This window comes from Pholis gunnellus (genome assembly GCF_910591455.1).
Source record: "Pholis gunnellus genome assembly, chromosome: 1".
Lineage (NCBI taxonomy): Eukaryota > Metazoa > Chordata > Actinopteri > Perciformes > Pholidae > Pholis > Pholis gunnellus.
Genome location: NC_136528.1, coordinates 21087421 through 21111301, shown reverse-complemented (window position 1 = coordinate 21111301; position 23881 = coordinate 21087421). Strand labels below are relative to the sequence as shown.

The window sequence follows — 23881 nt, the reverse complement described above, 5'->3', positions numbered from 1 at the left end:
TCAGGCTCTCAAGGTTGTAATGGTGATTTCTTAAAAGCACTGGGAAAGTCACAGTGCATGAGAGGATAGGTAATCAATTTCACTCTAAACCTATAACACACTGATGACAACTAATTACAGTCTAGAACTACCAGTATTTTCCCCAATTACTCCATTTCGACTCGCATGGATTTCATTTTGGGCTCAGAGCAATGCAACAATCTCTGTAAATGTATTTGAAAGAAAATCAATATGTGATGCAGAACACCAACAAGAACAATGTGGAGGGTTTTTCAAACAATGCCTTTGTAATCTGCTTCTGTTGTGTTTTTTTTTATAGTAGGAATGTGCTACTGTAATGTTGATGCAACAACACTTCAAGAAAGACTGGAGGTATGAGGATGTGTGTGTGTGTGTGTGTGTGTGTGTGTGTGTGTGTGTGTGTGTGTGTGTGTGTGTGTGTGTGTGTGTGTGTGTGTGTGTATGTGTGTGTGTATATTTACCACTTTGAAATATACCCGTGCATTTGAAGTCTTCTAGCAACATGGACATAAATTCTCTGACAAAGTAACCTACAATATAATTTAAAAGAAACTGCTAAAATGGGCTTTTTTTTTACACCACCTGTGATTAACTTTGAGACCAGCCTGATCTCATGGGAAGGCGTATAAATGGCATGACATCTAAAGGACATACCGTGTGTAATGATAATGCATTTTAGGCTTTTCTCGTGTCATCGTATATGTCAGGCCGTTTCGGTTTAGGAAAAACGTCATGGTGGGGTTAAAATAAGTATGTAAACTAAGTAAAATGTAAATAATCTAAGTACAGAAAACACATCACAAACATCACACTTGAATGACATGAAATGAACACCAGTCTCCTGGTTGAAAGTTCTGCGTTTATTTGACGAATCCACCTCCCGTATCACTCACCCTGAGGAGTCCTTTTCACTTTTTATACTACGTTACTTACTCTGAGCGTAGCATATTCCCCCGTATGCGTTCACATCGCAGTCAATACAGACTACATGGTGTAAAATGACAAATATGGCAAGAATGTTTTTTATACCTACAAATTACCTACAAATTGTCTTTTCATTCATACACCATCTGGTGAGACCGGACTAGAGAGACAATATCTACAACAGAGAACACAGAGACTCAATTAGCACTTAAAGCAATGGTTCAACGTTTTGGGAAACACGCTTATTGACTTTCTTGATTAGAGATACATTTACATCCATACCACTCCAATGCCACGTATACATTTAGCAACTAGCTGGTGAACATAGTGGAGCATTTAGCATCTAAAGACAAAGATATGTAAAGGAGTGTAAAGACAGTGATTATCAGACTGCTATTTATCTGGTGGCCAGAAACACAACTCTGAATGAATACTTATATTGCTCTTTAACTGCTGGATGTGTAAATAAACTGTGTGCCATATCAACTTAAAAGGTGATGATATGTCAATGTAGTGTGCATGCCTTGTTTCTGCTGCCCCAAAGTGGCCAAGAAAATCTATTATTATAGGTTTAAGAATAGGTTAAGGCAATAAATGCAATATGCAGTATAGACATAAAAAGAGACAAAAATGAGAACAGCAGCATAGTTGACTAATCGACCCACGCTGCAGTTAGCTGCCTCCTCACGCGTCTCTCCAACAGACAAACGAGTGAGGTCTCAGCATCTCACGCAGCAGGACAACTGGGTTAGTGAACCAACTCTGGCATTGTGCTTGCACAGCAGTGGCTCAGTTTGATTCGGTATACAGTATCACGGTAACATTCAGACGGCCCGGATCCCAACACAAATATGAAAAGCCTTTCTAGAAAACGTACAGATGTCAGACCACAGTATATCTATTTCATCTATCAATCAAGAGAAAACTACCAGCTGTATCAATTAGCAGGCATTTTAGCTGGCTTTAGTAGCAATACTGAATGAAGTTTATTCACATTACATCCATTAAAATCATTTAATTTGATTCCAGATCAAGTAATTCTGCAATAAAATAAAGTGGACTTAATAAATAGAGCATGTTTTGACAGAACACTGCATCAGTTTTGTCACCTCTAACTCAATGAAGGGGCACTTTCATTAACATTTTTCTTCTAGCATTCTTCATGGCCTTGGCAGCACAAACAGTGTTACATTTTGCTGTTGCCGGAATTTTTGTTTATCAACATATTTCGCTACAATATTTGTCCTTCAGGCAGGAGAACAACTTCCACAAATACATGCCAATGTGTCTCAGTGTAACACAAAGCATGTCACATTACTTGGAAATCCAACGCTACCAACACTCGAATAGTAAGTACTGGTAAAAGGCTATGGCTCAACGAAATCCTACACCTGGATACACTTCTCCTACTTTAAATTCCATTTGCTCTGAAACCTTCTTACTGCCTTTGTATTTCATTCGTATCAAACCACATGGGAGTTCTGGAGAACCCCAGCAGGAGGTGTTTTTCATTTAATCTAAATGTGGATGCCAGTACAGTAGCCTACTGAAGTATTTTTGTTATTTATTTTATTTATTCTGCTTTTGCACTTTACCCCAGACAATACTGCTTTACCAAAATAACTCAACCACTGTCCAGCCGACCTTATTTCACATTCCAGACAAGAGTGTCATTTGATTTACCCTTCATATTAGCATGCACATTGGGTGCAAATGGTTTATTGGGTATAAGGCGTTGCAGAAGCAAATCACTAAATACAGTGAATGTAAATGTAAATTATATGTAAATCTGCACATTTATATGGTGCATAGTCTTATAATGTTCAAGCCTAAACTGCATTCACCAATGTTTGCCATTATGCAAAAATCTCTAAATAATTGGAGCATTTTCTTATTGGTTGTTTCTCTCTCTGATCCTTCCTGTGTTTTCTTTGAGATGAGTATCTCTGTGCACACACATAGTCAATCAGAGTTTATCAGAAAGCAGTATGTCAGTGAAAACACCAGAGAATACCCATTCAGCCTTTCTCTTCCACACCGTCTTTTATGGGTCTCAGTCTATGATCTTGGAGACAATTTCAGCTCTAAAATTCTAAATGTTATTGATGCCATTGCCCACACTAAGTAAAAGTGGGTCTCTGGAAAGAAAAAAAGCCAAAGAAATGTCACGGTGGTAAAAATAAATATAAGAGAGCGTAGAAAATTGAATGCAGGTGGCAAAAAATAAATCTTCCGATTCATTATGACATAAAGGGGGACTTTGCGTTTTTGAATCTGAACTAAGAAACGCAAGGTGTTCCTTTTTTACTGACATTATTGCCAAACAAATAATGATAAATGTGCATTATTTTTAGTTTTTGACAATCTCTCCTGTGTCAGTAGACCCTGAAATTGTATCCACTAAGTAATGCTAATTGTTTAATTTTCTGACAACATTCAGAACATGTGACAAACTGTCTGCCCTTGGTTGAATTGATATTGTACTGTCAGACTGTTTTAATATTTGATCATCCCTTTCTGTGTTTTCATATCATTCTGCTTTATCACTTTATAATCGCCTGTTGAAGTGCAGAAAATAAACTCAATATTTTTCTAGACACATTGATTAGTCTTTCCGCCAATGCACAGTATTTTAATAACTAGTTCAAAGAGGAATCACGGATGAGTTTGCACTTCTTAATTTAACTGTTGGGTCACAGCGACCTCTTGTGGAGGAAACCTACATTTGTGACGTGTAATTGTGGGTAAATATGACATTTGTTTCAGAAAGAAACACACAACAACAAAATGTCCAAGACAAATTATGACTGTTTGACATCTCAGACCAGTGAAGATCATTTCTACTGTAGGTTAAATTACATGTACAACTAACAATTACCAATGTACTGCCATTGTTCACAATGCTACTCCTCTAAAGCTGTTTCAATAGTAGAAGAAACCAGTTCTCACTGGGGAGCTTTTAGTTACTACAAGCTTGTAGCTTCCCCTGGATAAATAAAGGTGTAGCCCACAGAGCAGACCCAGTCCCTCTGACTGCTTTCCTGTACAGATTTTCCTTTGTATCAGTGTATCTTCTTTATAATGTTTTAGTTTGCCTTCTGTTTTCACAGGCTGACATATTTGTTACCACTTACATTGCTTTACAGTCGATGTCAGTATGTATCCTCCATGAGTTACCTCACTACCTCACACTGTTCAGCACACAAAACCAAACCTGCATGACTGTAAATTCTGGTAGAAATCCCCAAATAACTAAACATACCAATTTGTGGGAAATGTGTATACACTTTTCCACAAGACATGAACAATGTTTCCATTTGATGCAGTGGTGCCGCCATTCAAAAGATAAATCCAAAAGTATGTAAAGATGTAAGTTTAGATGCTTTTCCTACATTTAAAGCTTAATAGAATATTCTACCGAGCATCACACTCCTTCATCGATGCAGCAGAACCAGAGATATTGTATTTTGTATTCCACGTCACATGACCTCACAGATTTCAGGCAGCTCCCTCTGGCCACAAAAGGTTGTATACAACTTTATTCACATATGCAGTAGTACTCCACGACTTGTAAACAGACTGTGATGTGTAAAATTAGTGCAGTTCTCCTTTAAAGAAAAATTGTTAATTGTTATGTTAGGGATTTAATAATTAGAGATTATTAGATTGATAGTTACCATGTTGTCTATGACCATAATAATAGTGATAATGAAGAAAAACTGATCAGTTCGCTGCTGGCTCTGTCCTGGTGGGTTCTTCCTTTGATGTCTATGGACTCAATGCTCCATGTGCACAGCAGTGAACAGATACTAACTACTAACCTGACACCACCACCACCTGTGCCGGGTAGTCAGATGGACATTGCGAAAGTATGTGATAGATTGATGTGAGTGTGGGTATCCACATAAAATCACGCTGACAAGACTGGCATGTCCCTGCAAACCTGTTTCAAGATGAAGAAAAACATTTGGTTTGGCAAAGAAACTGTTGAGGAGCTCCAAAAGGACTTGGATACACACTCATCTCACTGATTTATTGCTGCACTGGATTCTACCCCCCTCGTAAACGTCATAATTGTTATCCAAGCAGTATTATTAAGTTATGTATCCTATGTGTTTGTTTGGTTCACAAGCAAAGATGGGATGATGTCGACAATCTATATATATCCTGTTTCGTTACATGATATCTTCAAGTGAGGTGACCTCATTGCATGAAAAAAGTAACTCCATTTATAGATTTCTGGGAAAGCATTATATGCTCCTGGTGTCCTTCAATATAAGACCTTTACAGATACAATATAGAGGCCAGATAAACTAATCTGTCGCTCCCTGGAGGTATATTGAAAATGCATGCATACATTCAGAAAACACATCTCACACATTGGATTAACTGAATTGTATTTATTTTCGAAACCAATAACTTATACAGAACACAACAGGTACAGCAAAACACAAAATGAGCAGGAAGTAAGGTGAACAATCTGAAAATCATGAGCTTTAAAAACCAAAATATGTACAGAGAAAGCCTATTTACAGCCAATACACTTATATATAGATCAAAGAGATGAGTCATTTGTATGTGCATTACTTTCGTTGTGACTTGGGGGTGACCCAAGTTAATGATTTGCGTGCAATTCTTCCCATCAATCCCTGTCAAGTCCTCATGCACACCAGCTGCATACCATTACTGAGATGGCTCACATTGTGACCGCATGAGGTAATGAGAGCAACTTATTTAAGTATACTACACATGTACAAACTATCTAGCCTAGTAGAAACCACAGGTGGTGCTGAGTGCCGTTTATGTGCACGATGGAGAGGGATGATAAAGGGACAGGTCAGCATCAACTACATGGCCCTGCATGTACCCTCTACCCTTTTGTTTCTCCCAGAAGGACCAACCTGAACCAGGTGTACTGGCCTGTTACAACAACTAACACCTAGATCAGTGATGTTACACAGGGGCAAATGTGACTGTTATTCTTTACTTCAATGATAAGTCTAACACTAAATTAGGATTTGGGGATAATGATATATTCTAATGATGAGTTAAATCATCAATTGAAATGTAAAAATTACATTAATGCCACTCGAAAAAAACAAATAATATATCTTGAAAATGTGCAGAATTGCTAGAGACTGCTGCATATTGTGCGGGGGACCTTAATGACAGAAATATATAGGTCCTTCTGTGGCACCTATTCCTCCAGTCATGGCATAACCATTCCTTTGCCACATTTAGAAAATGTCTTACATGGTTACCTAATGCACCTTGTGACACTGTGACAAGGTTATCCACAACCCATACATCATATAACTGCAATGCTGCTTTACACGTTTAAAGAGAACAAGTTAACTGTTTGTGAAAGCAGAGTCAACTCTTTCTTACAAAAAATCGTGCGTGAAACAACAAGAAAGGCCGCCATGGAAATCCACACTTATAGACCAAGTGTATACACAGTTAAACAAGTGTGCATCATACAGCTGAAGAGAAAATAATGTAACATTTCAAATTTGCCTCAGAAAATGGTTTAATGGACATCTATTTCAATGGTGTGTCGTTTGTAATAAAAATGTGAAAAATCTGTTTGATAAAGACCAGGTGCCTGTGTTCGCACCACAGCTGATGCAAGATGTAGTATTCTACAGGTTCTACAGTGGGTGATGTTGTCATTGACAGAAAATGTGCAATGTGCAGGAGAACTCTGCAGAGTCAAAGAGCCTCCTGTAGTCTCCTGAACATCCTGCACTAGCGAATTTCTTTATCTGGGTTTAACTCTTACCTTAGTTGTCGTGCTTTGTTGGGCCTCACTGTTGAGCTTTCTGTTGTTGTTATTATTGTCTTGCTTTTGCTGCTTTGTCTGTCAAAGCACTTTGTAAACTCTGTTTTTAAAGATATAAATAAAGTTATTGTTAATATTATTATAGTCGTGGCTATCTCTTTTGAGATCTTCTGTGTTTGAGAATGACTAAAAATCAACTCTGAATTGCTCTCTTTGCTTCATTCCCTTCGCACTGGCCCAGTTGCACGTCCTCACGACCTTTAGATGCTTGCTTGAGGTGAACCATAAAATAAATTGCATTGCTAATAAATTAAGCTTGACAGTCATTGCCATTTCAAAGAGTATATGCTTTCACTGCAGTCCCACTGCATGAGACATATCTAATTAGAGATCAATAAAGACATTTATTTTACAGAGTGTTTTGTGTGATACACAAAAGTCCCATAATTCAGCATGAGGAGTGAAAAATGGAACAAGTTAAATCACAGTATGACGAACAGGGCACTTTGCAGAGGTGTTGAAAGATGAGTTAGTAGTGAGTGGTGGTGGAGGTGGTGTCATGCAGATGCCTGTCCCCATCGATGCATTGTAAAAGTGACATCAACATTAACAGTGAAAATGGCTCATCGATGACCAGGGGAGGGCTACGCTGTATATAAAGGAGAGAACCTTTCCTCGCACTAAAGACTGATCAACAAGTTTGACTTCTTTGCCGCACTGATACAGAACTATCTCAACAAAACTTGCCGTACTTTTTCTTGGATAAGGACAGAAAATCTGGTAAGAATGCCATATCAGTGGATCAGTAGTTGAATATATAATTGTACAATTGGTTGTGATTTTAAAAAAGTGTTATATTAAGAGACAATGAATTTTTGTTTTCTAACCACTTTTTTAATTTAATTTGTTTCAGTTACACAACATGTTTTCATTGAGGTATTTGGAAACATTGGTTCTGATAGTCTTCCTCGCCAGTTTACACCTAGAGGCTAAACCACTGAGGTAAATTCTGTTTTAAGTTTGTATATTAACACTGTGAAATAACGTTGTCATCGGCATTTTTACTTTGCAGTGAAAATAACTCATTTAAAATGAATCACTATAATAAAAAAATGAATTGACGATGGACATCGTCCTTGTGGCATTTTCTATTTATACAGAAAGAGAACCATCAGTGAGGTACAGCTTATGCACAACGTTCGGGAACACAAACAAGTGGGAGACAGACAGGACTGGCTTCAGGAAAGGTTAAAGGACATAACTGTTGCCAGCGCCAAACCACAACATGGACAATCAGCAAATACTAAAAATAATTTCCCAAATGATGTTCTTGGCTCAAACAAGCACAAAAGTTGAACACAATAATTGTTATATTTTATCTTACGAAACAGAAGACCTATAAAAAAATTTGAGGATCTCAAAGTCATTTTTTCTAGCTGCTATTTTGTATGTTTGTCTTTTTATTGTTTATTTATTTATTTATTTCTGTTTTAAGCCATTATTTTGTCAATTTAATTTATGTTTTATATTGATGTTATTTCTTTTAATTTATTTCTTGCTTGTATGTTAAATATTTCAATTTCCATTAATTTCATTAATTTGTTTACATTATGTCAACTATTAAATGAATTATCTCAGGCCGAAAGAAAAGGCCACATTCACAGGTTTTAAAAAAAGTTAAATATTAATTTATAATCTCTTGTTCGGACTACAGGTGTCAAAATTGACCATTTAAAATAAATGTTGTTTTCTGTGTATTGTAATGTAAATATGGACCAACTACTGTAAACAGCTAGTCTTACACTGGATGTATTGTTTCACTTGTTGTTTATCCCCAACAGTATACATTGTTTTCCTGTGTCCCTTTATGAGCTAACCTGAAACAACTCAACAGAGTATTGAGTCTACAATTTCTGGAGTATTTCCATTATTTTGTCTTGCATTACATACAAATAACACTTTAGTTTCAGCATATTACAACATTTCATGTCTGAATTAATACATTGAAATGAATTATTTTCACAGTGTATCCTGATAAATAATTGGAAGTTTTCCTTATTCTCCTTTAGTTATCTGTAACATTTATTCAAATTTACAAACTCTGTTAGCTTTTCATCCTTCTGTATCTGTAAGAAAATATGATGTCTCATAATGCTTGATAAAACAAAACAACCGGGTCTGATGTAACAGTTGAAAAGAATTGATTTATAAATACTTATTTTTCCATCCATCTCATATCATACTGTGTTTTTTTGTCTGAATTCTCTAACTGAATTCCTGTAGAAATTTGCCCAATAATTACTTTTATTATGTTTAAATTGTAGAGCATTACTTTAATTCTCCCTGGTGGTGATTTTGCTTCAAACCAATTGCTTGACACCAATCGTATGTGGTTATCAAAGACTATCATTATATCTGTGTTATTCCATTTTCCACAAGGAATAACAACGTTAAAACTGATGAATCTAGCACAAATAATTAACTTGATCTGTTTGTAGCACTTGTGATTGTTTAATTTGTCTAATTTATCATGTTCCTTCGTTTCCTTTCCTTTTCTATGGGTGTTTATACTTTAGGTTTTATGTTTAGTTTCTCATATGTTTATCTTTTACATGCTTTTGTATGTGCTTACCATAGGTGCTTACATTTGTAAGGACAAAAGAAAGATATCGCACACGCGCGTAACGTCTCGCGAGATCTCAAAACCATTCCTTTTTAGGAAATAATAAAAATCGTTTTGACATCTGTTGAAAAACGGTTGAAAAAAACCCGATCTCCTTCAAAACATTTTCATTCTCAAATTCAATTCACTTTTCAGACAAAGCTGAAGTAATAGCAAGTTAAGCAATAATAGGCAACAGCTATAACGTGTAGCTTTGTGTGCGTCAGTACGTCAAGACACCATCGTTACGTCGAACGTCAGAGTTTTGAAAGGAGATGTCTGGTTAGCTGCTGAGAGATTGGGATTACTCTACATTGGAAAACGTACCCAAACCAGGTAGCTATTCTTTATATTTTCGCATACTCGTCCTTGGATATGACAGCCTCCGGTCTGTACTGTTCAAATAACTTTACCAGCCAACAAAGTTGTCCCATAATATTATTTTAATAGGGTCGTACCGTACTGCTAGCAACACCAGCTAATGTTAGCTAGCTTGGTATGCTAACGCAGCAAACTAACGTTAGCTAACCTAATCGTAGGCTGAGTCGACCGGAGAGCAACGTTGACACGATTTGTTGCTGAGATGTGTGAAACTCACCTAACGCTAACGATTTAACGTAGCGACATTTAACGACAACTTCACCCCCCCCCCTCCCCAGCTTCGTTTACATACAAGTCGACGGAACATGTGAACTCAATGGCAAACTATTTTGTTAGCTGAACGCTGCTAGCCCGTGGTTTGTTAGGAGCTGATCTGGGGATCGAACTGACTTGTTGATTTCGCTATTAACCAGATTATGAACGGTGAAAGATCCAGACCAGACTCCCCCCTGTATGGGTGATGGCAGCACGTCTGCAGTCATATGACAGTAACTCCAGTGACACCGAAAACTTGGAACGAAACGCAACAAGCCGACCTCGCAAACTCTGCAAGCACCTGAGGTGAGCAGCTGGAAATCTGTCAGACCTCCTGGGAAGAGTTCATGGCAGCAATGTAGTGTAACTCACTGGTAGGAGGCAGGATTGATGCTGGATTATAGATTAGTCAAATAATGTTACTTGAAATAGGAAATGATCAAATGGGATAATGTGGTATTTAAGTAACCAGGTATTGCCCACCTATTTCAAATATATCAGATGATAATCAAACACTCTCTGTGAATCAGTTATTTTTGTATTTATGTTGTACATGACTCCTGTCTTGTATTAAATCACTGGACTAGCCAAAAAAATAGATTCACTTTTGGTCAGATGAGTTTATATAAGGTTGACTTTATATGGACATGCTCTGCAAAAACATACCATGATGGAAGGTTTAATCCAGATTACCCACACCTACCCACAGGAATGACAGCGTCAGGCTTCAGTGAAAGGCAATATATTACAAGAAGATTATGTACAATATGTCATAATATCTGTGTAACTGATGAGGCACCTGTTCTTCAGAATGGAAAAGTAGTTTTGAAAAGCATCAAGTGATTATTTCAATACAAATTATTTTGTACAGCCCAAAATCACAAATTTGCCTCAGAGGGCTTTAAAATCTGTACACAAACGACATCCTCTGTCCCAGGACCTACTACTACTAATAATAGCAACAGTGGATATAGTAGAATAATAATGATAGTAAAAGCAGTAATAGTTATGTGACTAATAATAATAATAGTAATGGTAGCAGTGGGTGTCAGCAAGATTCCAGGAAGAAGCAAAGTCAGTAATGTGCATTAATGGGACATTAATTCATACAGAAGGAGAGAGAGAGAGAGAGAGAGGAGAGAAGCTTAGTTCATCCTAGGATGTCCCCCAGCAGTCTAGGCCTATAGCAGCATATCTAGGGCTGGTTCCTCCTTCCTAATCCTTTTCCTAGTTTAGCTTTGTTTCTTCTGAAGGAACAATAGAAAGGCGGATATGATGTAAGGATAGAGTAGGCAGGAAGAGGTAAGACTTGTGCGTTTCGTCTTAGGTCAAGGGGGGTGTATTGTTTTCCTTTGGTCGGTGGCTCAGTTTGTACTGACTGCACGTTATTACCCTGCAGCCGCACTTGTCACCGCTTCCTTTTCTCCCTTTGATGAACCCAATAAGTCGTGGACTGTTTTTTTTGGGGTTTTTGGTTTTAAATAAGCAAATTTGACCTGTCAGAAACACATTTAAAACAGAAGAGTTAGAAATTGCATGATCCCACATTGATATTGGTTTTGTGTTAGATTCAAACGTGATGGCAACACAACCTGGCTTTATTCCAAGTCTGTGCGTAACACTCTTATTATAAGCTTACAGACTGTGGTGGGTCCGGTTGTTGCATACGTTTTAAGGCCTCATATGTAAACTTGCTGAATTGAAGGTACATATGTTAATGATAAGAATTTACAGTTCCTTAACCGTTAAGAGTACATGTGTGCAAACCAGGTGATGAAGATAAACAGTGTGACAACCCTGTTAAAATGTAAATGTCTTTATACCATGTTCCGGCAGATGTGGTGTTGTTTTTCATATAAGGATTTTGTCATTAAGTGCACAGAAGTCGCGTGCACAACATCTGTAAAGCCTTTGTCATAATTTACAACTTCTGTATGAAACATACTCTGGGCTTGAGAAACGGAGAGGAACGTTAACTATGCCTTTGTTTCAAAAAGAAGTAGTCAGGCCAGAGCATCTAGAGTGGAGGAAGAACAGAGGAAGATGAGCATGCATGGTGCCAGTGGAGGCTGTGACCGCTCACGTGACCGCCGCCGCTCCAGCGATCGCTCCAGGGACTCCTCGCACGAGAGAGACGGCCAGCTCACCCCCTGCATTCGCAACGTCACCTCACCCACCCGCCAACACAACAGTGGTGAGTGTGCACGGAAAGAATAGAGGACTCGTATGGATATCATGTTCGAGGTTCCACAGCTCCTGGCAACTACTGTTGAGAACAGCTGACTGCATTCATCAACTTGCAGCTCAGACATGAGTGGCTCAAATCAGCAGTAATCTACCTGTTTGTGTTCATACCAAGGTGGCTTGTAGTCTGATTCTCTAGAAACGGGACACGTGTTCTGAGTTGGATCCTTTTTAGTCTGGTTGTTTTAGATCAGATGTTACGAAAAAAGTGGACCACTACTGAAATAGATGCCAAAGATGAAGAATGTTTCTCATAAATGCAGAAAACTCCAAATTCAGACACAAAATCATAAAAAATGTATGTCATTAATTATGTCTTAACACATTTCTGATGTGATGTTTGCTCTAAGTTAAAAGGGGAAACAGTCCTTTATGAGTCATTGCTCTGCCTGTTTGTGTGTAGAGCGAGATGGTGCCTCGTCATCGAGGCCCAGTAGCCCGCGGCCTCAGAGAGTCTCTCCCAGCGGCTCCAGCAGCAGCGGGGTGCTGAGCAGTCGCAACAGCAGCCTGTCAAGTACCGAAGGCGCCTTCAAGAGCTTGGGAGTTGGAGAAATGGTTTTTGTCTACGAGAATCCCAAGGAGGGGGGAGCGGGTGCCACTGTGGGAAACCGAAATATTAGGACCTCAGAAAGAGTCACTCTGATTGTTGACAACACACGCTTTGTAGTAGATCCTGCCATCTTCACTGCACAACCCAATACCATGTTGGGCAGGTACAGTATGCTTTTACCAGTATTATTATCTGTCACTACTCATTATCGCCACAATAACTGAAAGTATTTAACTAATCAGCAACGTGTAAATCCAGCATAGATGCATATAAATGTACTGTAGGTATAAACGTGCTCTGGCAGTTTATGGTGTCTTTTGTCTGCGATTCAGAGAATAAATAAAGTCTCTTTATTTCAGAATGTTTGGATCTGGAAGAGAGCATAATTTCACACGGCCCAACGAGAAGGGGGAGTACGAGGTGGCTGAGGGCATTAGCTCAACAGTTTTCCGAGCAATTCTGGTCAGTTTCTCTCTTAAGGTTTTCTCTGTTTGTATCAATGATGGTAAACTAAAGACAATGTTGCAATGGGATCACACCAGCTGTGACGCCAAATCTGTCCAGAGGTCTAAAGTAGGGGGTCCAAAGCCCCCTATTCCACTTCCTACCCTCCTACATCTGGCGCCCTTGCTCGGACCACACTAATCTTTGAACGCAACCTTAATTTTGATCTCCATGACACACCTGTAAAGTTCACTGCATCTTGCTTGATTGTGAAGCGTTTGCATTGACAAAGTCTCTCCAAATACAGACATATATATATATATATATATATATATATATATATATATATATATATATATATATATATATATATACACAAAGTACTCAAAACCGCTTCTGTGGTATTTCCCGCTACAGGAGGTATCTCCAGGACCAATGTTGGCATGATGACACACACACACACAGACAGAATCACAATGTTAAACCAAAGAACCACCTCACAGTATACCACAATACGGCTCAACAGCACCACAAACTACAGCCTCCAAAATGACCTTAAAGCTAAAACAACACCCCTCTAACATAGTGTCAGCTAAAACTGAACATTATAACCGTCATGAAGGCGGTATTTATATCAGGGCTGTTGTATTTTTCCTGCATAAAGTAAAGATGAGGTAGGTAATGATTAGATGAGTTGACACTTTATTGTCAGATTCCTCTGAAATCTGTCGTGCATCACAGACCAAAGAAACACATTAAACTACAGCACAAATTACAAATAGACAGCTGCAGTACATTTCATTTTAAATTGCTTGACATTTAGTGTCATGCGTACATACAACATGTGAACAGTCTTAAAGCAGATACCCAATTTCCCGACTAACTGCATGTTACCCTCGACCTACTGAGAACTCATCTTGTTACTGTTTGACAGAGTAATGAATGAGTTTGGCAACCTGTAAAGTCTAACCTGTGAAGCTCTCAACTTCTGTTAGATGGCAAAACGCTTTACCAAAGTAAGATACTGTTGGAGTTATTATTTAAAGCTTTGAGTGTTTACATTTGGGCACTTGATTCATTTATGTTTCACATTAAGAGCTAATGGATTAACACAGTTTGAAATGACAGCCGTCTATGTGATTTCTGTCTAATTGACAGGATTACTACAAATCTGGGATAATCCGCTGTCCTGATGGAATCTCCATCCCTGAGTTGCGGGAGGCGTGTGACTATCTATGCATCTCCTTCGACTATAGCACCATCAAATGCAGAGACCTCAGTGAGTATTTCGTCTGGGGCATTGGAGCTGTTAATGTTACCCATTGACGGTGGCAGTTTGAGTCGGCGTTAAAAAGAGACACAGCGAGGCTGCCGTGTCACTTTCTACCTCTTAAGCCTTACACAACAGAAAACATGTTGAGCAGTAAAGAAAGTACATAATCATAAATGTATTCTATTGCAGGTAGACCTTTTTATTTTTAGGTTTCAACTCATGGTGGGGAGTTGTGAGAACCAGTATGAATTGGTTCACATCTTCTAACCTCTAACTTCTAATCTCCTTTGTTATCAGGTGCCCTGATGCATGAGCTGTCCAATGATGGAGCTCGGCGTCAATTTGAGTTTTACCTGGAGGAGATGGTACTGCCTTTGATGGTGGCCAGTGCCCAGAGCGGAGAGAGGGAATGTCACATTGTAGTCCTTACTGACGATGATGTGGTTGACTGGGACGAAGAATATCCACCACAGATGGGGGAAGAGTATTCACAGAGTGAGTACACACTAATACAGAATACAGGCACACAGGTCTGCACGTGCACAAAAGACTGATATGTGATTAAGACATTTGTTGTGGTTCTTCTGTTCGCAGTCATCTACAGCACAAAACTGTACCGATTTTTCAAGTATATTGAGAACCGAGATGTTGCCAAATCAGTTTTAAAGGATAGAGGATTAAAGAAAATAAGACTGGGCATTGAAGGTAAGTTGGACTCTCAAATGGTAAAGAGTAATGGTTTTATTCTTCCCTGTCAATGGAGTACTAAGGGCAAAGAAAAAAAACATAAATACAACTGACATCTTGCAGAAGGGATTATTTTGATATTACTGAGAACAATTATAACAAATTAGTTTTGTGTTATGCAATATTGAAGGTAAATTGAAGGACATTGAACGCAGTTTACCACTTCTTGTGTGTGTGTGTGTGTGTGTGTGTGTGTGTGTGTGTGTGTGTGTGTGTGTGTGTGTGTGTGTGTGTGTGTGTGTGTGTGTGTGTGTGTGTGTGTGTGTGTGTGTGTGAGAGAGAGAGAGAGTGAGAGAGAGAGAGTGAGTGAGAGAGAGTGAGAGAGATTTATGAATGGACAAAATGTCGAGGAAAAGGCTTTTAATCTTTGCAAATTGGATGTTCACCAAAACTGCAGTAAGGAGACTGCTGTCCCTCAGTACACTCTAGCCATGAATGCATGAAAGACTTACCAATTACGTCTTTCAATGTAGACTATATTGGAAAACAATTCTCCACTCTATAAAAAGGCCAAAAACCTTCAAGGCATTATTGTTTCTGGTGATACGGTTAAAAAATGTTGGCCAAACCTTTTTAGGGACCTGGTCAACAGGTGATTTTGCAGCAAGTGGTGTTATGTCATATCTAACCCATTGGTAGTTTTATTTATCACCACAAAAGTTATATCTCGAACACGTAACTCAACGCTATCAGCTCTTTGTCCACGATAAAAGACTGTTACTTTAACTTACCAATTTTAAGCTCTCTTTTCCAAACAATCCAGCCACGTAATTATTCATTAAATGAAATCGCACACTTTATGACCCTCCTTTCCTTTGGAACATGCACCAGCTTTAATGGTTTGAGTGGCATTTAACAATGTAACAGGACGCTCAACAGAAGTAATCCTGGCCGGTCATAAACCACAGTATATTATCGACCTTTAAAATCCACTTCTAAGCCCTGAGACATCACTGGTGTTTTGACCACTTCACTTACTGGTCAAGTAGCTCTTGCCCCATCATTCTGGTGTTTTTGTCTTCTCTGTGACCAGGACTGGTTTACAAAAACTGAGCTAATGATTTGTCCACACTGTTCCTTTGGCAGGTTACCCTACATATAAAGAGAAAGTCAAAAAACGACCAGGAGGTCGTCCAGAGGTCATTTACAACTACGTCCAGAGGCCCTTCATCCGCATGTCCTGGGAAAAGGAAGAGGGTAAAAGCCGCCACGTGGACTTCCAATGTGTCAAGTCCAAGTCCATCACTAACCTGGCGGCAGCAGCAGCCGACTTCCCCCAGGACCAGCTGGTGGTGATGCACCCTGGGCCCCAAGTGGATGAACTGGACATCCTACCTAATCACCCACCCAGTGGGAATCACTACAGCAACAACTACAGCAATGAGCCCGACCCCGATGCACCTTCACCTGCCGTCTGAGGACACACTGGTCCTCTTTCAATGCCTCTGCCCCTCTCCTATTTCTCTAGTCCTTCTCCCAGCATGCTGCAGCATGGAGCGCCAGGGGCACCATAACCATATTGCCTTGACTCCTCCTTTGCAGCCTTAGAGCCTGAAGAACCTGGTTGACTGTAGAAAAAGAAGCATGAGGGACTTAAGATTGGTGGAAGGAAGAGTTCAATATTATTTTAGTTTTTTACTTGACCAAAGGAATTTATTTTTCTGTTTGGGGAAAAAAAAGATCTGTAAAACACTTATTATTAACATTATTATTTACAACGTTATTGTACCTTAATTTGATGGTTTTGGCTGAGCACTCGTGTGGTGTCACTGTTTTTTCACAGGGTTATATTTTACTGATAATATTGATTTTGATTATCTTGAGTGGCCTAACTACTAAATGTGCTTTGGGGAAGATGTGACTTTCTGGTCAACGAAAAAAAAAAACGTATCACCGCATAGTGTCATGATCTCTGGTTCAACTCCTCTCAGATGTCTTGTAATTGGGTATGTAGTTATTGGCTGGATCTGATTTGTGATGTTATGCTCTTCCCGCAGCCAAGATATTAAGCAGAGCACAGGCTGTTGTGGTCAGAATGTTTTTGTGCAAAGCTTGAAATTGTTGTTCAAAAAGAAAACGTCAAATCATCAAATAAAGACATCAAAATAAAAAATTTTGTATATATTCAATGCTTAATATTCTAATCCCTGCCAATAGTGTCAGTAACACCTGTCCCAAGACTGATCACATTGATGTGATGAGTAAGAGAGGAAGTAAGTTGACAGACCAGAGAGGATAACTATAGCCTTTATAACATGCCATAGCCGTTATAAGTTCAACAAATCAAGTCTGGCTACAGCCAATGGCTGGACAGGAGATCGTAAAGAAGATCCCATTGGGAAGAAAGGTCTTAAACATTACTCTTTTAGAGAGTCCGCTGTTTTTTTCTTCTTTTTTATGGTAGATAAATACTGTAGCGAAGATTCATAATTGACTTTGTAGTCATATTGTCAGACACGTAGCCCTACGAGAGGATCGGAGCTGTCTGCTGATCACCACGTGGTGCTGGGTTGGCTAAGGTGAGGAAGGAAGTCCGTGGACATGCTGTTCCAATACAAACACCTCTCTGCCCTTTTGAGCCATGTCCTTTTCTCTTTGGCTTCCTAACCTCTGCCGCAGGTGTGTATGCAGGTATCCCATGATGATGGCGGACATGCAGGTCACATGATGTAATCACACCAGTTTCAAGTCTTGACCTCCTTCAGCTTGTCCTGAAGGCTCCAAAAACATCCTCCTCGTCCTGACCTGATGTTGCAACCTCTCGCGCTGTTGAGTAGTTTTGTGTTTGGTTGCCTCTTCCCTTCTTCCCAAGGATATGTTCCACCCTTCTCCCCAATAGGTTCTCCAGAGCTGCAGACACCACATATGGAACCTCCTCCTCAAACACAGCCTGACCCTCTGAGATCACAGTGGACAAGTCCATCCTTTGGTGCAAGTAAGTAGACAAATGTTTTTTAGGTTTTACGTGGAGTTCTGTGTAAAAGTAATCAATCTGCAGTATTCCAGGCACCGTTTGGAGACCCAGCTTCCCTGCACCTGCAATAGGACAAGGCTGTAAGATTAATGATGTGCTGCTTTGCTTTGATGGCTGAGATTAAAAACAAATAACACATAAGAAAGGGCTTTCTGATTGTCACCTGGCATCAGTACGGTGGCCATTGTGTGAGTGGAGGCAGCAGGCAGATAACCGCTCTCAGGTCTGTCAACTGAAGGACTGTTTTGCAAATGAAAAAATTAAAAGAATGTGGAAAGAGGCATGACTGTATTATGTCATAGCTCAGCAGCCTACATTAGTCACACAGTATCTACAGATATCCTTCATTTATTCTGCACTTTCTTTATATATGTGTTGCCGTGCAGCGATTGGCCAGTCGGTCCACCATTTTGGTCCAGACTGAAAGATCTCCACAACTATTGGATGGACTGCAAGAATATTTTTACGGACATTCATGGTCCCCAAAGGATGAATCCCCCTGACTCTCTCACCTATATCAACATCTACATGATGGATTGGCACAAAATGAGGTACAGACATTCATCGCTCCCACAAGATGCAAGATCCTCTGAAGTTTCCTCCAGCACCACCAGCAGGTCAAAATGTACATTTATCACCCGTCAAATATCTCAACATCCATTCAAATGAATTGGCACATAATTACAACACATAAAATAATAAAACTGCTAATAACTAACACAAATTGTATAGGTTAATATAACATAAGCCTGGCCAGCAGGCTTGTGCTTGATGAAAAAAATATACTACATAAAATATAACACTAGAAACAACAAATATAGAGTGAATGTCATACAACAGGATTGTATAACATATTATGTTACAAGCTAGAAAAGGAGAGTTTTACTTATGTGACTAGAATATTGGTAGAGACAATGAACTCCACTTCTTTGGTCCAAGGGTTCTTAAAACTGAACCAGCAGCTTTTTAGTGTGATGAATGAGCCGTCTTTTATTTTGAACTTGTAGCACTTTGTATTGATCTTTTCTCTCACCTGCAGCACTTACAGCAGACAGCGACAGAGGGGCACAAGGACAAGTAATGGATGAACTGTCCACAGGTAAACTGAACTACAATACTATTTTCACCCATTGCAGCAAAGCACTGCAATTCCACCAGAGCAGAGCAGATCAGACTGACATACATTAATCAGTGTAATCACTGAACATTGAGAGCAGTCCTGGTCTTTGGCAGACCTTTGCACATAAGTGCAATTGCAGTGAACTAACTGGTGTCCCTTCTGTAAGATGCATACCTTGCCTGTGACTTTCTGCTAAATGAGCATTATCATCTTCATAACAATATTTGTAAAATGAAGTTCCCACCAGCTCCTGAGGTAAATAACCCAAAATGACAGTGGCCCTTAAAAAGAAAAGAAGACTATTGTTCACTTTATTTTCTTTATTGTGAAGTTAAATTCAATAATTACTCAATCACAAAATTAAATCAAAGCATTACTGCATGATAAGGGGTGTATACACATGAACATCAAAGCCAAATGTATTAAACTGCATTGATGTTGATACTTTGTGGTAAAAAGTTCTCACCTTTGATCTGCGAAGACAAACTTCCCGTCAACAGCGTGACGTGAAGCAAACTCCACGGGTGTGACCTTGACGTGATTCTGCGTTGGCTGAGAAACAGTTTGAGGATGCAATCGACCAACAGCCACCAGATATCTCAAATTACATCCATCATTGTACGCCTCATTATTTTCATCCAGATCCACCTTAGTGGGGCACAACCTTTTCAAGTACCCAGTGCTGTGAAGGGTGCAGAAGCCTTCTCGATCTGCTGTGGATAAAGGCAAAGTATTCCATGTGTATTCTAAAATGATAAGTAACACTAATATGTGAGCATCAGGCTCTGATTAATCAGCACAACACAATACATTGGTTCAATATGTAAATTGGGCACTAAAGTAAGTGATGCCACCATTGTTTTTCGAGCAGCTGGAGGAAGAATCTTCATCTTCCATGTTTCCGTTGCACTTCATCCTGCAGAAAAATGAGCGTCTCATCCCAGAACGAAGTCCTAAATCACTTTGATACATATCAGTCTTCATGAAAAGACCACCTGAAAAACAAACACAAATGTAGCTGTGGAGATGGCAGCCTGTAAATTACAGTGTAATTTAATTTAGCCTACAGTACAACACCAAATAAGTACACACCTGTATCTATTAGCACCAAAATATTGGTAAAGGGAAAACCACTTCAGATTTAGAAACCAATCAATATTGTCATTTGAACTTAAGGTGAATGGAATATAAATTGTTTGCATGAACTATTCCTTGTTTACGTTTGCATAAATATTGCAAATTAAAGCACTTTTGCTATTGCAGTATTGTGTATTATTTTTTGCATTGGTGGGTCCCTCTTGTGGTGCGGTAACCGCTGAGGACAGCTGCTCCTTGACTTTGGAAATGTCTTTAGGATGTAGGTAATTAAACAGGCTCTGACCCATCAGGTCATTCTTGAGACAAACAGACAAAATGCGGGAGTGATTACACAAGCCAGTATTCACAATATGCCATTCGGTCTCAAAATGTGTAGCACAAAATAAAAGATTTAGAACTGTTTTCATATATCATTTAAGTTACAGAAATAATAAACAGCACCTACCTTGCTATAGTTTAGGATCTTGCATACTGATTCTTCCACAATATTTTCCCTCGATCACAGTCCACAACAAACAGAAAACTATCTGCATCCTGTAGACAGGAGAAAAGACAGAGAGCAGTGAAGGAGAAGATCACAGTTTCTAACATTCATTTATTTAATCTGAAAACCATTATTTAAGGGCTGACTCAAGACTCTTAGTGGCACAGAATAAGATTGTTTGTGGTGCGAATACACCCGATCCCTTCATTTTCCAGCTTATTATTGATGTCAGTGTAGAGTAGTTCAGAAGCTTTTTCTTTGTGGATGTTGAGACAAAATGGTGGAACTTGCCACAAAAGACTGCAAGTCCCAGAATGCACCACCAGCAGGCCAAAATCCACCCCAAAAAAATTATATATATATCCACCCAGAAAAAAAAAAAAAGATCATGTTTTCTTTTTTTTTTTTTGCATGTCGTGTTTGTTCCGGAAAAAAGTTTAAAAAAAAAAGAAAAAAGTTTATGATTTTTTTTGTTTTGTTTTTTTGCCGGAAAAAATACGATATGCAATTCTACACAAGGTAACTATTACTGGTGACTTTTGTAAATGTTAGATGTTATATATCATTATAAGTATTAATATGTAGAATTGCATGTCGTTTTCATGGAAAGACTGGCGAGGGGATGAAGGGACCTGTGAGGAGATCATCACTGAAGCGCATGCGCACTTCTAATCTCTTTTGCTAGCAAAAAAAAACAACATATTTTTATTTTTTTTTCTGGGTGGATATATATATTATTCATTTTTTGGGTGGATATTTAATTTTTTAATTTTTTTTTGGGTGGATTCTTTTATTTTTTTTTGCTGGCAGGAATGGGCTTCCATACAAGAGAGATTCCAACTCAACCAAAGAAGCCACTGGTACTATAACATGATTTTCTGTTGTGATGATTGTTTTGTAGTCGGAGTGTTTCTCTAGTCGTCTATGGTGGGATGGATTGTCTGAAGTTTATTTACATTTTTGTTTAACTTTAGCTTTTTGTGTTTTGAAGGTTTTCAACCTAATGCAGGAAGCTAATGGAGGAAGCTAATGCAACAAGCTAATGTAAGAAGCTAATGCAACACATACATTCTTCATTTTGATTAAAAGTGAAATCCAGGGCAGTAGACCTACTGAGTGTTTTAGCCCCTCATCTGAGAAGAAGGCAGGTTTGTGATTTACTTCTGTGTACCGGTTGGCAGCAAAACCTGCATTTCAGAGACAGAAAGTAAACAAGCTGTTTGAATACCCAGCATTTTCTCACCTCTTAATGTTTTCATTTGTTGGACGGCCATACGTAGAACTGAGGGTTTGTCCAGTGTGTCTGATTTAGCGTTGCATGTAGGCACTAATGATGCCAGCTCATCTTATCCCTGCGTCTCTTCTCTATCTGACAGCGAGTCCTCCTGCAACACAAATAGTAAAGAGATTATTTCCAATTTCACACTATCACGGTTCATGTGAAATGCAGTTGTGGTCACCATGCATTCTTATTGGAGCCTTGCTGGTCACTCCACACCCCTGTAGAAACAATGAAGGTCCATGTTAAGTGACACTCTTTAGACTTTCATTCAGCAGTAAGGCAGTGTTTTAATTCCCATTTCATACAAAATATGGAAAAGGATGGAGAGAAAAGTGGTCTTGTTACCAAAGTCTATGACTAAAACGAAGCTTCTTTATTTCGTTTTGTGCTGACCATGTGTGATAATCAAAGCGATTCTTCCATGCACCTTTCTTACAGATGCAGCAAGAATAGAATAAATACCATTTAGTATCAAAACATTATTTTATAAAAAGTAACAGTAGTATACATGGTATTCTGATGTCTAACAAATATCAAAATGCTTTTATTCTTTGTCTAACTTGATATTTCATAAAGAAGACACAGCACAATTGAGCTGATCACAATGTCAAATCATAAAAACAAATGTAAAAGAACAGGCTGAGATTTAAACCCAGGACCAAATATTGTAAGAACTTACATTTATTTGTGAAGAAATCCCATTATTGTAAGGTCAATGTTAAGAAGATATTAGATAGAAGTGTCATATCTCCTCATCAAGAGGTGGATATTTTATTCCAACCAATGAATAAACATTAATTTAAACATGGGTACTTTGACATCTGGACTAAATTGGCCAACAGAGAGGAAACAAAAGCAACATATTTGACCAGCCACGGGGTATTGCATTGTACGGAGTGTGTCTGTAGACTTACAGGTATACAGTGGAGCTTTCTTTCCTTTTGCGAGAGGAGCTCTGATTGGTTGAGCCAGTTGAGCTGCTGATCAGGTTGGTTGATCGTGAGGACATGAGCCTGCTCACCGTAGATGAAACGTCGTCTGTCAGGTCCATGTGGACTTCATAGAAGTACTGAAGTAAAACACACTCGTCTAGTCAGGTCATTATTGACTTTTGAGCACAAGAAGGAAATCTATATATCAAGCTTAAAGCAGCAAGATCAACAACAGCTTTAACAGCTGGTACTTACAGCATATGAGACCCTGAGGATTTCAAAAAGCGCCCCAGCCTCTCCACACACCTCATTGATATTCAGACACACACCTGAACATGGCAGCTAAGATTCAGTTTTCACATATAGGAGAGGAAACTGAACTTCAATCAAGATAATGTAAACTTTACCCTTTAAACTCAATAATATTAACTTTGGGATTAAATGACTTGGTTTAAGTGGACGTGTGCATTTCTTAACTGAAGATCACAATCATACTTACATAAACTACGACACGTGATAATAAACAGGATCTGATATGGGTGAACTGTTAAAGGACCCTTGCTGGATGTGATTACGTAAAAGCCTGCTGTTTTGTAGCTCAAGTAACAAATCTGCAATCTAGAAAGTAGTTGCTAACTTAAAGAACAATATCTTTCTAAAAATACATTCTCGGAATTGTAATAGCAGAATCCTAAAATAGAGAGATGT

The 23881-nt window shown here is 38.8% G+C and overlaps 1 protein-coding gene across 4 annotated transcripts; it reads left to right on the top strand.

Moving 5' to 3' along the window:
- Positions 1 to 9623: 9623 nt before the first annotated feature.
- btbd10b (BTB (POZ) domain containing 10b) lies at positions 9624 to 17221 on the top strand. Of its 4 annotated transcripts, none has more exons than XM_079164814.1 (9): positions 9624 to 9725; positions 10184 to 10331; positions 12029 to 12219; positions 12673 to 12982; positions 13179 to 13281; positions 14422 to 14542; positions 14834 to 15031; positions 15131 to 15241; positions 16370 to 17221. In XM_079164814.1, exons 2-9 carry the CDS (start codon positions 10231 to 10233, stop codon positions 16699 to 16701), a joined length of 1467 nt encoding a protein of 488 aa, XP_079020940.1. In that variant the 5' UTR covers positions 9624 to 9725; positions 10184 to 10230; the 3' UTR covers positions 16702 to 17221. The 4 variants fall into 4 exon arrangements, with proteins under 4 accessions (XP_079020940.1, XP_079020939.1, XP_079020938.1 ...); XM_079164813.1 differs by having other exon boundaries at positions 12026 to 12219; XM_079164812.1 differs by having other exon boundaries at positions 12023 to 12219.
- The last annotated feature ends 6660 nt before the right edge of the window (positions 17222 to 23881 follow it).